Source organism: Rhinopithecus bieti, unplaced genomic scaffold (genome assembly GCF_001698545.2).
Source record: "Rhinopithecus bieti isolate Rb0 unplaced genomic scaffold, ASM169854v2 scaffold_39870, whole genome shotgun sequence".
NCBI lineage: Eukaryota > Metazoa > Chordata > Mammalia > Primates > Cercopithecidae > Rhinopithecus > Rhinopithecus bieti.
Window position 1 is genome coordinate 534,141 of NW_016817144.1, and position 15,230 is coordinate 549,370.

Genomic DNA, 15,230 nt, shown 5'->3' on the forward strand with positions numbered 1-15,230 from the left:
TGACTTTGGGGGAAGTTTTGCTTTGGGGCACAGAACAGGAACTATGGAGCTTGGGAAAGACAGCAAGAAGAAGTATTTAGGATTAAAGGATCAGGGGATAAAGAGCACAATTCAAAAGCATCTAAAACAGGAAAAAAGACTAAGGTAATTGAAAGCATCTGTCATAAATCCTGGGTGCAGACTCTGGAGTCAGAGTCAAGGGTGGGTTCTGCCACCGGGGTTGTCGTGGGCAGAGAGCGTGAGAACATGGCTGAATCTGAGTCAAGAGGTGGCAGCTTCAAACCGCACACTGCAGGCCCAGAGGAGTGCACTAGAGTCAGAGAGAAAAATCCGGATCCCCTGGTCACCAGGGAGATGGAAAGAAAAGCTGTCCTATATTTGGGATGGAAAATAAAAGTGAACTAGCCAGGAACAATGTGACCTCCTCACAGAGAATTAAATCTAGACCTTGACCTGACACTGAAAGTACCACGACCTGCCCTCCATATGTCCAGGTGGCCAGGATCCACCTCCATCACTTGCCCACTGGGCCTGGAAGGAGCATGCTATGAGCTGAACTGTGTCTCCCCCAAATTCCTATGTTGAATTCGTAATCCCCAATGCAATGGGGTTTGGAGGTGGGATTTTGGGACCTAATCAGGTAGGGATGAGGTCACGAGGGTGGGGTCCTCATGATGGGATTAGTGCCCTTCAAAGAAGAGACCAGAGAACTTGCTTTGTCTCTGCCATGTGAGGGCATAGCAAGAAGATGGCCACGTGCTTACCAGGAAGACAGCACTCACCAGGAACCCAGTCGGCCAGCACTTTCAGCCTCTGCAACTGTGAGAAATAAATGTCTGCTGCTTAAGCCCCCCAGTCTGTGGTGTTTCATTAGAGCAACATGAGCTAAGACAGAACAGGCCTCTGCAGGGGGAGTTGTACTTTCCCTTCAGGTCCAGCCCACATGCGACCTTCTCTGAGAAACCTCCTCATATTTCTCCCTGGCAGAATCCCTCTCTCCTTCCTACGATCCTCTGTTGGCACTACAACTCTAACACTTATATGCAACACAGGTCTTCCTTAAAATGCTGACAGTTATGTATTCATCTGCTACCACTTAATTTTCCCCAACTCTGCCTAGCTCGTTCCATTCCACCTCCTGAGCCAATCCTAACTGAGGCAGGAAGGCTCTTGGAGTGGTTCCTCCGACCACTCCAAATCAAATGCACTTGATTTGATTTGTTGGTCTCAGACCTGTCCATTGGGCTGAACAAGCTCTGTGCTGAGCTGCCAGCAGAGATTCAGACCAGACAGCTGAATCTCTGGTCTGGCCTTAGAGTTCCTACGGCATGTCAATTGCAGGATGGATTCCCACGTTACACACTTCCGGCCCCCTCCCTTCCCTTGGCCCATCAGTGTGCCCTGTTCTCATGACCGATTTTTGTACTTGAGTCTCTGAGACCAGTTCTTCCACACCACCATCTCTCTCCCGTAAGGTTGCCAGATAAAATGTGAGACAACAATCTTTTGGCATAATTATGTCCCATACAACATCTGGGACATTCGTATACTAAAAATTACTTACCGTTTATCTGAAAATTCAAAGTTACCTGGACATCCTGTATTTTCACTTACTAAAGTTGGCAACCTTATCTCTCTAGCACCATGATACTGAGTAACCTGCCTGAATGCTGTGTACTTCTCTTCCCGTCTCCCACATTGGGGACTGTTCCTGAAACTCAAGTCCCCAAGGCAGAGGCCAGCACCCTTCCTTTCACATTGCAACTGCTTTATCTGGTTGGATTCCCAGAGCCATTGATTCTGCCCTCTGGTATGAATCTCTGCTGGCAGCTCAGTTCAGAGCTTATCCAGCCCAATGGACAGGTCTGAGGCCAACTTGTTTCCTTGGCTAAGTCCCTTCTTGGCTCCAGAAAAGCCCAGGACTTGCTGACGACTGCCAGGCTTTGACTGGAATGTCCAGCTATTTCCAACCAGATTGTGACCCCAAATGGCAGAGATAATCTCTCAGTTATGCCATCTAGCATGATGTTTTGTACCTCCCTGATGCCTAATAAATGACTGTTGACTTTATTTTTAAATTTTTTATTTTTGAGACAGACTCTCACTCTGTTGCCCAGGCTGGAGTGCAGTGGTGGGATCTCAGTTCACTGCAACCTCTGCCTCCTGGGTTCAAATGATTCTCTCGTCTCAGCCTCCCAAGTAGCTGGGATTACAGGTGCCTGCCACCACACCCGACTACATTTTTTTTTTCTTTGTATTTTCAGTAGAGACAGGGTTTCACCATGTTGGACAGGCTGGTCTGGAACTCCTGACTTCAAGTGATCCACCTGCCTCAGCCTCCTAAAGTGCTAGGATTACAGGTGTGAGCCACTGCACCCAGCCCAAAGTCTCTCTCGATGATTATGCAGTTGCTAGAAGCAATGGAACTAGGGAGTGGTGTTGGTGGTGGGGAACCATTTAATTGCCTGCTGTATACAGGCAGTGTGCTAACAGCTTTCTATGCATTATATTTAGAGTTGGCAAAGTAGCCTCGGGGACAAATTTGACATGCAACCTGGGTAGATATGACCATGCTAATTTGTTTACATACTGCCTAAGGCTGCTTTTGCAGTGACAGAGACTATATAACTCACAAAACAGAAAACATTGACAATAGACAATATGACCCTCTAAAGAAAATGTTTTCCAATCCAAGGGTAGACCATTGAATCCTTCTGCTAATATCTCTAGGAAGGAGGGATTATTCTAATTTTAGAAAAGAGGAAACAGGTTCAGAAAAGTTAAGATGCTTGTTCTATAGCAAAGGTTCCCCTGCTTCTAAAATTTTACATTTGCATTTTGCCATAAAATTGCCTCTTTTTTCAAAGTTAGGGACATTGTGGGGGGAAATACTATATATAGTCCTATTATTTCAAAAAAGAAAAGATATCTTAATATCCGAGTATGATGGAATATAATTACCAACAGCACTTTGGATGAAATAAATTCAATGTTATAAAAATCTCTGAATACTATTCCTGTTTTTTCTTCATTCTGCAGAGGACTAGGGAGAACATAGTCAAGGACCAGTGTGAATTCAAGAATTGGCAGTTGGGAGCCACTCGCTTAGGAGCTCTGGCCAGTGAGTGGCAAAACCGGAGGACAGCCAAGCCTCTCTGATGCCAAAGCCTGTGCTGGGACCATTTATCCATCTAGAATTCATGTGTCCATTCTGTCATTCAGTAACTATTCACTGAGCACCTATGATGTGTCGGGTACTATGTTCCTGCCCAGGGCATGACAAATCATTTTCTTCCATTTCTCTCACCACCTCTCTATCCTTTGGCAATCTGGATTGAAACCAAAAATTCAACTCTTAACACAGCTCAAAAAATCATAACTATTGGCCAGGTGCGGTGGCTCACGCCTGTAATCCCAACACTTTGGGAAGCCAAGGTGGGCGGATCACCTAAGGTCAGGAGTTTGAGATCAGCCTGGCCAACATGGTGAAACCCCATCTCTACCAAAAAATAAAAAAATCAGCCAGGCATGGTGGTACACACCTGTAATCCCAGCTACTTGGGAGGCTGAGGCAGGAGAATCGCTTGAACCAGGGAGGCAGAAGTTTCTGTGGAGCCAAGATCATGCATTGCACTCCAGCCTGGGCGATGGAGTGAGACTCCATCTCAAAAAAAAAAAAAAAAAAAAAAAAATCATAAACTATTTTCTTGTTGTGATAGACTGACCTGTTAGTTGCTCGGGAAAATGATCCAAATGAAAACACCACAACACAATGATATTATAGGTTCTGTCTTTTTTTCTTTCAGTCTAGGTAGTAACACTAGAGGCTCTTAGGAAAAAAAGAAATGTTATCAAGCCACAGCACCTGCCCAACCCAAATCTCTGTTGTGCAAAATAGTTTGCACATTGGCCTCTTCACTTTCAAGCTTCTCCAACAAGGAATGAGGACACAGTCCATGAGTAAAAGCTCCACCTTCCATCGATAACTACCATCATCTCTTTAATATCACGTTGCTAGAAACTGTTCTTCTATTATAGTGAACTATCACCAACAAAGCAGTCAAGCTATTTAAAAATTACAAGCAAAGGCTGATTACATAAAGCGACTATCAAGGCACTTTAAATTAGGATTCACATTCTTGAACAAATGAGAACATTCAAATTATTGCATTATATATAACGATGTAATAGCCTACATTTAAATATTTCTGACTCTGAATTATTCCTTTCTAAAAATTATTACATTGATAAAACAAGTAATACAAGAGATATTCCAATTACTCCACTGGTCATAGACAGAATGTTTAAAATAATTAAATGAAACTTACTGTGTATTCTGTTTCCACATGTTCATTTGAAGAAGAGGGGAAAAAAAGAGACAAAAGATGATTTAGATCATGCTTATATGCAATATAAAACCACAGAACTAACAAATACTGATGAACTATAATTACAAAAAATGTACTAACGAAACTTCCATAAATACTGAATGTCTCCATGTTTGCACTGAAATTCTTTCATGATACTTCTGTGGCTGGGCACATAAGAACAGTAAGACAAGATTCAATTAGCCTATAGGTTTGTGGCTAATTAAAAACCAAAGAGTTGGCATTATAAAAGCAAATGAAAGACTAATAATTCCAGTAGAGCATTTCATTAACCACAAAGGAAATCTTTTAAGTGGAAAAGCAGCTTTTGTAGCCAATAAGAAGAGCTTGTTATGACGATGTTGAGGTGGGATTTCAAATGTTAGTGTGTTTGAGGGCAGAAACCAAATCTTCGGAGCGTTTTTGGCCACAGTTTCCAGGACAGTATTCAGTACAAAGAGTTTATTATCATTGCATTGCAAGTGAGAGGCAAATCGACCTTAAAGATTTTCATATTATCTAATAGCAAAGGAAGTCATCTGGAGGCAGAGAATCTTTTATACAAATTATAGTCAAAATTTGGAGTAGCAAAAACAAACAAATTAAAATAAGCAACTTGTTTATAGACGAATCATACCTCTAAATTACTTGGGAATGATTGAGGAAACAGGGAAATAAGAATCATAAAACCTCTGGAAACGTCTCTATAAAGATCTTCACCTTCCTTCTCCATAAGCTTTTTTTTTTTTTGAGATGGAGTCTCGCTGTGTCACCCAGGCTGGTGTGCAGTGGCACAATCTTGGCTCACTGCAACCTCTGCCTCCTGGTTTTGTATTTTTAGTAGAGACGGGGGTTTCACCATCTTGGCCAGGCTGGTCTCGAACTCCTGACCTCAAGTAATCCACCAGCCTCGGCCTCCCAAAGTGCTGGGATTACAGGAGTCAGCCACTGCTCCTGGCCGTCCATAAGCTATTCATTGTAACTCTAAGAAGGAAGATGGAATGGGCTTAGCTTAGCCCCCCGACACCTGCCATCTCTGTGTCTGTGTTAGAAGTGCTGATGACCTGCAAGTAAGAAACCAAAAAAGGAGAGGGATACTACGGGGCTCCCACAAGGCCCTGCTTGGATCATCAACTGTGAATCAGTGAAATTCAACTACCCTATGTCCTTGCATTCACTACATGTGGCATACGGTTGTACTAAGGACTTACCTGTAATTGTGTAGGGATAATAGTTCCAAGCCTTCTCTGTCACATAAAATATTTTGGGGACAACAGCTCTAGCCCAACTAGGCAGTTTGCTAAGAGGAAAGAAAGAAAAAGGACAATTAGAGTCTGTTCAGAGTCTCACCACACTATCACATTTTTCTGGATAAAATGCTGGAGAAATCAGGGGGATTCTGGGGCATCTCTTTTCTCCACAGCTGCCCTTTCCCCATCTCTTTGGTGTCTGTCATAGTTAATTGTTTCCCGTGCATATTCAAGTGCTCTCAAAACGTGTAAAGACAGAAGGCTACAGCCTGGCGGGGGACCCCATCAGACTGTCAGCCTGCCCCTTTGGATTTGCAAAGACACGGGAATTCAGGGCCTGAAGGGTTCCATGTCTGGAGGGTTGGCCAGCCTGACCTTTGTCTCCTAGGAGTGGTATCGTGGAATGTTTACGCCCAAACACTGGCAAGGAGAGGAAGCTAATCTTAGAGATAGACGTCAGCCTAAGCAACCCATACAAGTGACCTTTTGAAAATGGACAAAAGCAACAGAGAGCAGCAACTTAGAGATAGGAAGAGGAACAAAATCTAGTTGTAGTGGGTTGAATTGTGTCTGCCCCAAAAGATACATCCACATCTTAACCTCCAGTAACTGTGAATATGACCTGATTTGAAAAAAGGCTCTTTGCAGATGTAATTAAGTTAAAGATCACAAGATGAAATCATCCTGGATTTAGGGTAAGCCCTAACTCCAATGACTGGTATCCTTATAAGAGAAAGGAGAAAGAGATTTGAGACTCAGAGACACACCGAGGGGACGGCCACACGAGGACAGACGCAGACATGGGAGTGGGGTTGCTGCAAGTCAAAGAACCCAAGAAGCTGGGACAGAGGCACGGGACAGATTCTCTCTGTTTCCCCAGAAGGAAACAACACTTCTGACACCTTGATTGTGGGTTTCCGGCCCCCAGAACTGCTAGCGGATAAATTTGTGTTGTTTTAATCCACCTAGTTTGCGGCAATTTGTTTCGGAAAGTTATTACAAAGCCAATAAAATGACACAGCCATTCCTCTGGAGCAGTCATTTGCAGAAAACAAATTCTCAAAAGGCACAGGTCCCAAGGTCTTTTGCAAACCAAAAACCAATGAAGTTTTGTTTTTCTTCAGAGGCAAACCTTAGAGAACAGTGCAGCCCCAGCTAATTCCTTAAATATTATATTGAAATATATAATATTTCTATTCCTTAAGACCTATCTGCATGATTTCATTTTTATCCCAGCCCAATAACCAAGGGTTTCTGTCCTTCCAGAGGTTACCGTTTGCTTCTTTCCTACTCTGAGGCCTATAGCTAAGCGTCTGGGCCACTCACGTCTAGCAGTGGATCAGATCCAGGGAGACTTCGCAGACTTTCAGCTCCTTAGGGCTACATGTTGGCCATAAGAAACATCAAGAAGCAGTTCTGAATTCCAAGATGAGCTAATAGAATCCCAAGTCTCAAACCCCTCTTGGATGTGAAATCTAAATGACAATCAGAGCCCATAAAATACTGCGCACCTTGCCTGTCTTTCCCAGTTGTTTCTCTTATTTCTGACAGTAACCAGGCCTGGCTTTTGAAAAGACAAAGATGGATTCTCAGTGGCTGGCCGGACCTAACCCATAGCTCTGGGCTGTTCATCAGGGTTAAAACAAATGAGAAAGCAAAGCTCCCCGGAAGTTGAGTGAGTGTCAGATGAAGGCCCCTGCTCTTAGGCGGGCCGTGAGGAGTCAGCGGAAGCAGTTTGATCATTCATATAACAATCCTTGCTTGCTCTGATGCAGAATTTTTCACTCCTATAAAATCCTCTCTGCGGTAACTGCTCATTTCCCTTACGTTCACACTGCTCAAAAGGATGGGGTTTTTATAGCTTTCGCTGATGATGTATTCCATCCATCACCAAAGTTGGAGTGCAACTCAGGTGACGCCGACAGTGGGAAAATTGCACTGGCTCGCTTGCAGGAAATGGTCATGAGCAAAACTTCCTCTGGTTCCTTCCTGTTTGCCCCCATACCCTAGCGCAATATGCCAATGGTAGTGTGGGAAGATGTGGATTCCAGTTGCAGACAGGTGATTTTCTTGTGCTTTTAATGGACTGACACAGGGATGGAGAATCTCCCTCAAGTAAGCCAGGCATTATTTAGCTTAGACAAAACGCATATGTCTCTCTACAGTATTAAAGCCCATTCTCCACTGTCCTCTTGCGGGCAGGGGTTCCATCTACACTGCACCCCTCCTCAAATTCACTCCAATCCTCATGCATAGTAGTACTCTGGGGCCCAAGTACCTCCTCACCCCATAATTCATTCCCTATAGCATTTTAAAAGCCTCCCAGCAGAACCAGACTCCTGAGCCACAGTCATTTTCTGGAAGAGAGGTGAAAATTATTGGCAATTTTCCATCCACGTCGAGACTTTTCCTATTTGTAAATGGTCCCTCAGGACCCCAGATTCTAGAATCTATTTTAGGTGTTTCAGCCACCAACTTATATAGGATATGCAGCATAATAATCAATGATCTTTTCCATTGAGATGACCTAAAAAACTACAATCATTTAGTCAAGATGGTTGATATTTTATGGAACTCTTCCTTTTTTGGGACACGTCTTGCTCTATCCCCCAGGCTGGAGTGCAGTGACGCAATCTTGGCTCACCGCAACCTCCGTCTCCTGGGTTGAAGCTATTCTCCTGCCTCAGCCTCCCGAGTAGCTGGGATTATAGGCATGCAGCACCATGCTCAGCTAATTTTTGTATTTTTAATACAGACAAGATTTCACCATGTTGACCAGGCTGGTCTTGAACTCCTGACCTCAGGTGATCTGCCCGCCTCAGCCTCCTAAAGTGCTGGGATTACTGGCATGAGCCACGGCGCCCGGCCTGGACTCTTCTAATTAGTCTGGAAAGGAGATTCCTTCTGGTATTTTCCAGGCCAGGCACGAGAGGCATTTGCAACAACTTCCATGATGCACTATTTAAATATTTTTAAGCCCACTAACAGATCTTCTCTCAGCCCCCAATTTCCTCAGAGCACATCATTATTCGAATCATTTGTCTGAAAGTAAAATTTATTTTTCCCTGCAGCAATGATTTATCAGGGCCTGTAAAGGAAAATGGAATTAAATTAGTCCCCACTGTTACTGTCATTTTCATGATGTATACTGTCACACAGCCTACAATTCCAAGAAAAAGTCTGTCACTCAAGCTCACTCTCAAGTGTCAAACAAGAGCCTCTCTGTTGGAAAGGGAGCAAGTTTGAATCAAGTCTCCTTGGTCTATGGGCTAGGGTCAAACCTCCAATGGCCCATCTCACCAGGGCTCAGGCTTTAGAGACATTGAGGAAAAAGAGGGGCAAAATGATACCATAACCAGTGTCGTATTCCCCCAGATGCTTTGTCAATGCCTCCCAAAGACAGACTTTTCAAAAGCTTTGGTTTCTTACTTACTTACTTTATTTATTTATTTGAGACAGAGGCTTGCTCTGTCGCCCAGGCTGGAGGGCAGTGGCATAATCTTGGCTCACTGCAACCTCCAGTTCCCAGGTCCAAGCAATTCTCCTGCCTCAGCCTACCATATAGCTGGGATTACAGGTATGTGCCACCACGCCAGGCTTATTTTTGTATTTGTAGTAGAGACGAAGTTTCACCATGTTGGCCAGGCTGATCTCAAACTTCTGACCTCAAGTGATCCACCCATCTTGGCCTCCCAAAGTGCTGGGATTACAGGCGTGAGCTACCACGCCAGCCTGGATTCTTAACTTTTAAACGTTGGTATGAAATAGAAACTATCAATGACACAGCCAAATGGACAACTCATCTGGTTTGCCTGAGACTTCCCTGGTTTTAACAATGAAAGTCCCATCCACCAGAAAATCCCTCAGTTCCAGGCAAACTGGGATGGTTGGTCACCCTAGAACAGGGGTTCTCGCTAGAGGGAGATTTTGCCACCCTCCCCCCGTCCCCAGGAGACATCTGGCAATGTCTGGAAATTTTCGGTTGTCTCAACAGAGGTGGGGTGGGGTGGGTGGTGCTACTGGCATCTACTAAGCAGAGGCCCAGGATGCGGCTCAACCTCCCATGATACACAGGACAGGCCCCAACCCTCCACAACAGCAAATAAAGATCCCACCCAAAGCATCAGCAGCAACAAGGTTTAGAACCCTGGCAGGTGTCTCTCGTGTCATAAATTCCCTAAGGTTCCCGAAATCACAGCTGACTTGGTAAGAAGGTCCTCGGGCAGGCGTAATCTGAACTTGTCTCAGGTTAAGGGTGTTTACCTACTTCATAAAGAGCTTCTGGAGCAGAAACCTAAATCATCCCTCCATTAGAAGCTTCTGGTACTTTACAATCCCCATGATCACAAAACTCCCCCGGTACCTAATCTCACATTGCAATGTATGCTCACTCGGGCTTTGCTCCAGGAGGTTTTGAGCATCATTAGGCCAAACGTATTTATATGGAGTCTAATTTCATTTTCTTAACAGGGGTCAGAATTACGGCGGTCTTAACTAGAAATTTTGTTTTGTTCTTTTCTTTTTTCTCTTTTGAGACAGGGTCTTGCTCTGTTGCCCAGGCTGGAGTGCAGTGGCGTGATTGTGCCTCTCTGCAGCCTCGACTTCCTGGGCTTAAGTGATCCTCCTCCCTTGGCCTCCCTGGTAGTTGGGACTAAAGACGTGCACCACCACACCCAGCTAATTTTTAAATTTTCTTGCAGAGATAGGGTCTTACTATGTTGCCCAGGCTGGTCTCAAACTCCTGGCTCAAGCAATCCTCCCATCTCAGCCTCCTGAAATGCTGGGATTACAGGCATAAGCCAGTGCACCTGGCCTTTACCAGAACTTAAACATTCCCAGCAGAAAAGATAGTCCTGGAATTTTCTTCTAAACAGCGTGCCTAAGATCTGCCACATTCTGCAATGAGATTATGCTCAAATAACTGCAGCTCGTTTTAAATAGAACTCTGCTACCTTCCTATCCTCATTTCTCACAAGATAGTCCACGAGGAATACACTGACCTTTTGTTTCCTCATTGCACTGAAACTGGCAATTGACATCTGTTTGATCCATAATCAATTGCCCCCATTCAGTTCTATGTGCAGTGATTTCTGGGGTCTTAAAATATATTCTCCAGCTGCTCTGATTCATTTAGTTACTCTTCTAAGTGATTGTTCTGGCTGGTCTTTTAGTTGTGCTCTTAATGTAATTGTTTATATGGCAGTAGGGAAGTGAGCAGTTTCCGGACCAGAGCTATCACCTGTGGGAGGCAAGGCTGCCGAGGCCTCCCCCTGCAGGGACTGGCCAGAAACCGAGTTCCTTGAACTTGGACTCACAGCCCCACCCCGACCTCCCTGCTTAAAAACACAGTTTGTGTCAGGATTCTGGGAAAAGGCGCCTGCCTCCTGCAGGTTCCTGGAAGACTCCTGCTTGGACAGCATCAGGGTCATGTGGCCAGTGTGCTGAGAAGCCCCTGGCGAGGCGACACAGGACACACCATCATCCATCAGCAGTGAGGCAGAACCAAGGTAGAAAGCCTCCTGGAAAACCTGTGACCCCAACCAGGCCTAAACATTCTGTTTCTATGATTTCCCACAGGAGCACAGGGGAGGGGGGCCCGGCAGCATGAGAGTCCCTGGCACGTTCTTAAGTACTGAGATGGGGACAGAATAGGATAGCATGGATTGAAAGGTTGGAAGGAAGCACCTCATGTGCTCTACTGTTTTCCATAACACTTATCACCTTCTATGTGTGTGTGTGTACATATATATATATATATGAGTATGTGTATACATATATAGTCTCCCTATATATATAATATGTAATATAAATAAGTATACAGACTATATAAAATTATATATTCTAGACGATATACAGTTTTTTGGGTTTTTTTGTTTTTTTTTTTTTTTTTGAGACGGAGTCTTGCTTTGTCACCCAGGCTTGGCACAACTTCCACCTCCCAGATTCAAGTGATTCTCCTGCCTCAGCCTCCTGAATAGCTGGGACTACAGGCGCGCGACACCACGCCCGGCTAATTTTTTGTATTTTTCGTAGAGATGGGGTTTCACCGTGTTAGCCAGGATGGTCTCAATCTCCTGACCTCCTGATCCACCCGCCTCGGCTTCCCAAAGTGCTCCCAAAGTGGCTCCCAAAGCCACTGCACCTGGCCAATATACTGTTCTTTATTATGGCTCTTGTGCATTGTCACTCCCAAATGGAATGCAAATCCCACCAGGGCAGGGATCTTTGTTCTGTTCACTATTGCAACCCCAGCATCTAGAACAGTGCCTGATACCCAGCAGGTGTTTCTGTCTCTCTCTCTGCCTGTGTATGTGTGTGTGTGTATATATATGTATAGACTACGTATATAGTATATATATTCACATAGTCAAGTAACTTGACCAGCTATTACTAGATAAGGAGCCATCTTTCAAACATAGCATGGGCAGTAGCTCATATATTTTGGTTAAAAAAATAAAAATAAAAAAAAAATGGATAGAGAGACCCATATTTTATGTTATTTATTTTGAGACAGAGTCCTGCTCTGTCACCCAGGCTGGAATGCAGTGATGCAATCTCAGTTCACTGCAGCCTCCACCTCCTGGGTTCAAGCAATTCTCAAGCCTCAGCCTCCCGAGTAGCTGGGACTACAGGCGTGCCACCACACACAGTTAATTTTTGTATTTTTAGTAGAGATAGGGTTTCACCAGCTTGGCCAGGCTGGCCTCAAACTCCTGACCTCAAGTGATCTGCCTGCCTCGGCCTCCCAAAGTGCTGGGAGACCTATCTTTTAGAAGCAGGGTCTCACTTTGTCACCGAGGCTGGAGTACAGTGGTGCCAACAGAGCTCACTGTAACTCTGAACCCTTGGGCTCAAGCAGTCCTCCTGCCTCAGCCTCCTGAGTAGCTAGGACTAGAGGAGTGTGCTACCACGCCTGCCTATATCTTAAACTTTTTGTAGAGACAGAGTCCCACTATGTTGCCCAGGCTTGTCTCGAACTCCTGGCCTCAAGGGATCCTCCTGCCTCACCCTCCCAAAGTGCTGGGATTACAGGCGTGAACCACCATGCCCGGCCTCAATATATATTTTTTGAATGACTAAATATTGTCTTTGTATATCTAGAAGTTAATAATGAACATAGAGATTCTTGGGAAAATAGCATGAAAATGACCTATTTGGTCAGAGTCTATGTCTCTGACACTTTCTCTATTGCCTGTTGCCCGGGCAGTAGAATCTCCCAAAGCCACACAAGTTCTGGGCACTGAGCTTATTTTGGAGAAGATCTGGGAGAATAGGAAGCAGAAATGGGAAAGAGAGACCCAAGCCATGACCACAAGTTCTACCAACAAGCTGTTAGGTAAAAGGACCAGCTGGTAGCTTTGCAAGCCCATCAGTTAAAAAAGGGTTCATGACTTACGAAAGCTTTATCCGCTCCTACCCAAAGCCACCAGAGGCCAGGAGACATTGCTGTGGAAGGCAAGGGCCACGTAGCCGGAAAAATGTTCTCTCCCTGAAAATCAATTCAGGCATTAGGCGGAATCACCGTTAGAAGCTGGCAACCATCCCTGACTGGCAGCTGCCAGCACAGCCTAATTAATCCAGCAGCCAGGGTGGTGAAGAACATGACACTTCATGGCTGAAAACAAGCCTAAAATAGCCTCCATCTTTTCTCCAGTGCCCCTCCCACCCCCATCCCCATTCCCTCCCCTCCTGGGCTTCAGTGGGAAGGGATCCGAGAGATGCTAGTGATGAAGTGAAAAGAAAAGGTGACAAAAGAAAAGTCCACCTTCATATGTTTCTGGGTGACAGGTTTTATTTAGAATCACTATTCTAGAATTTGATTTGTATCATGCCCCCATTCCTTGGATGCCAGTTGTAACTAGGATTTTTGAAGATGAGCCAAGGCATATTACTTACTTGGTTAACTGAACTGGATCAAAAGCTCAAGTACAGGCCGGGGGCAGTGGTTCACGCCTGTAATCCCAGCACTTTGAGAGGCCAAGGTGGGCAGATCACCTGAGGTCAGGAGTTTGAGACCAGCCTGGCCAACATGGCAAAATTCTGTCTCTACTAAATATATAAAAATTAGCCCGGCATGGTAGCAGGTGCCTGTAATCCCAGCTACTCCAGAGACTGAGGCGGGAGAATCGCTTGCACCTGGGAGGCAGAGGTTGCAGGGAGCCAAGATTATGCCATTGCACTCCTGTCTGGGTGACAGAGCGAGACTCTCTCTAAAAATAAAAAATGAAAAAAAGCCCAAGCACAACTACCAAATGTATTATTGTATTAGTACTAATGTAAATCTACTAATGCATTAGTACTCATATACCAAATATAATAGGCAACCATCACAATATATCAACAGTATGTCAGATGCTGTAGGAGGGGGCCACTAGGATGGCTATCACACCCACTAGGATGGCTATCATCAGAAAGACAGACAATAGCAAGCGTCAGTGATTATGTGGAGAAATTGGAGCCCTGTGGCATTCCTGGTGGGAATATAAAATAATGCAGCCACTTTGGGAAACAGTTCAGGTTCCTTTCTCCCATTCACTGGTAGCCCAGGGCTTCGTCTGGGAACCCAATGGGGCACTTGTGTTTGGCATTTTGGAACAAGTGATGGAAAGAAAAAAGGGACAATTCAGATCTACTCAGGACAGCTGTGGTGCTGATGGCTGGGGGCAGAATGAAGCCATCTGGCTCTACTTAAAGATGGCTGTCATCATGGGGCTGTTGATTTCTGCCCACTCTTAAGCCTCCAGATGATCCTGAGGGCTCCTAACATCTTTCCATGAAATGTCATCTCTGCTCAAAAGACTCAGTTTCTCTTGCTGGCAACTGCGGACCTTGACTGCTAAAGCCTCACGCTTCCTTTTTGGCCTGTCTCCCACTCATCCCCCATAGACAAAGTAACTACCAGCCAAAGCGGACCAGTGGTCGATAGATGGATGTTTACGCTCTCTTTGCTTAGTGATAATAATTATTGTTGACTCTAACTCCCCTTTGAGCAACTTTCTCATTTCCACATTAACTGGAGAGTAGGCTCTGATTACACAGGCTTTGAATATTTCCACTGCCTCTAATAATTACTTTAGGTAATCAATAAGGCAGTTTCTGAATGTGGTTTGACTTCCCATACAGATTGATGTAAGGAAGATAATCCACTCACTATGCCGGCTCAAGTGTTCAGGTCCATAGGTCAATGATATTTCTCTGTGTACATTATTAAATGGGCACTGGGAATATCTTAGTTATGGCCAGTCCAACAATCAGGACCCACTCCCCTGTGGACTTACGAAAATGCTGGAACCAAATGGCCTTGATCAGGAGGCAAGAACCATGATCAGGAGGCAAGAACCATGATCAGGAGGCAAGAACCTTGATCAGGAGGCAAGAACCATGACCATGGCTTCTTTCTTAAGGGATTCTCTCCAATGCCTGCACAATGTATTGTACGTCATACATTTCAGCAAATACTCGTTTAATGAATTACGATTCTGAAGCAGCCCAACCCACAAGGCAGTCACATGACTTATGCATGTAGGACTTGAGTCACCTTGAGGTGGCTCTAGGTTGTGATGATTAAATAATGGATTTGGTTTTGGTTTTCTTTTTTTTTTTTTTTTTTTTT

General features: G+C 44.7%; 1 protein-coding gene across 3 annotated transcripts in view; it reads right to left on the reverse strand.

The window, feature by feature from the left end:
* The window catches only part of PITPNC1 (phosphatidylinositol transfer protein cytoplasmic 1), a 346,211-nt gene that overhangs the window by 147,154 nt on the left and 183,827 nt on the right, over positions 1 to 15,230 (reverse strand). For all 3 annotated transcript variants that reach the window (XM_017855834.1, XM_017855835.1, XM_017855836.1), the window contains exons 3-4: positions 5,579 to 5,667; positions 4,329 to 4,336 (exon numbers count right to left, since the gene is read on the reverse strand). In XM_017855834.1, the coding sequence (XP_017711323.1) occupies positions 4,329 to 4,336; positions 5,579 to 5,667 (97 nt within the window). The remainder of the gene's footprint in view (positions 1 to 4,328; positions 4,337 to 5,578; positions 5,668 to 15,230) is intronic.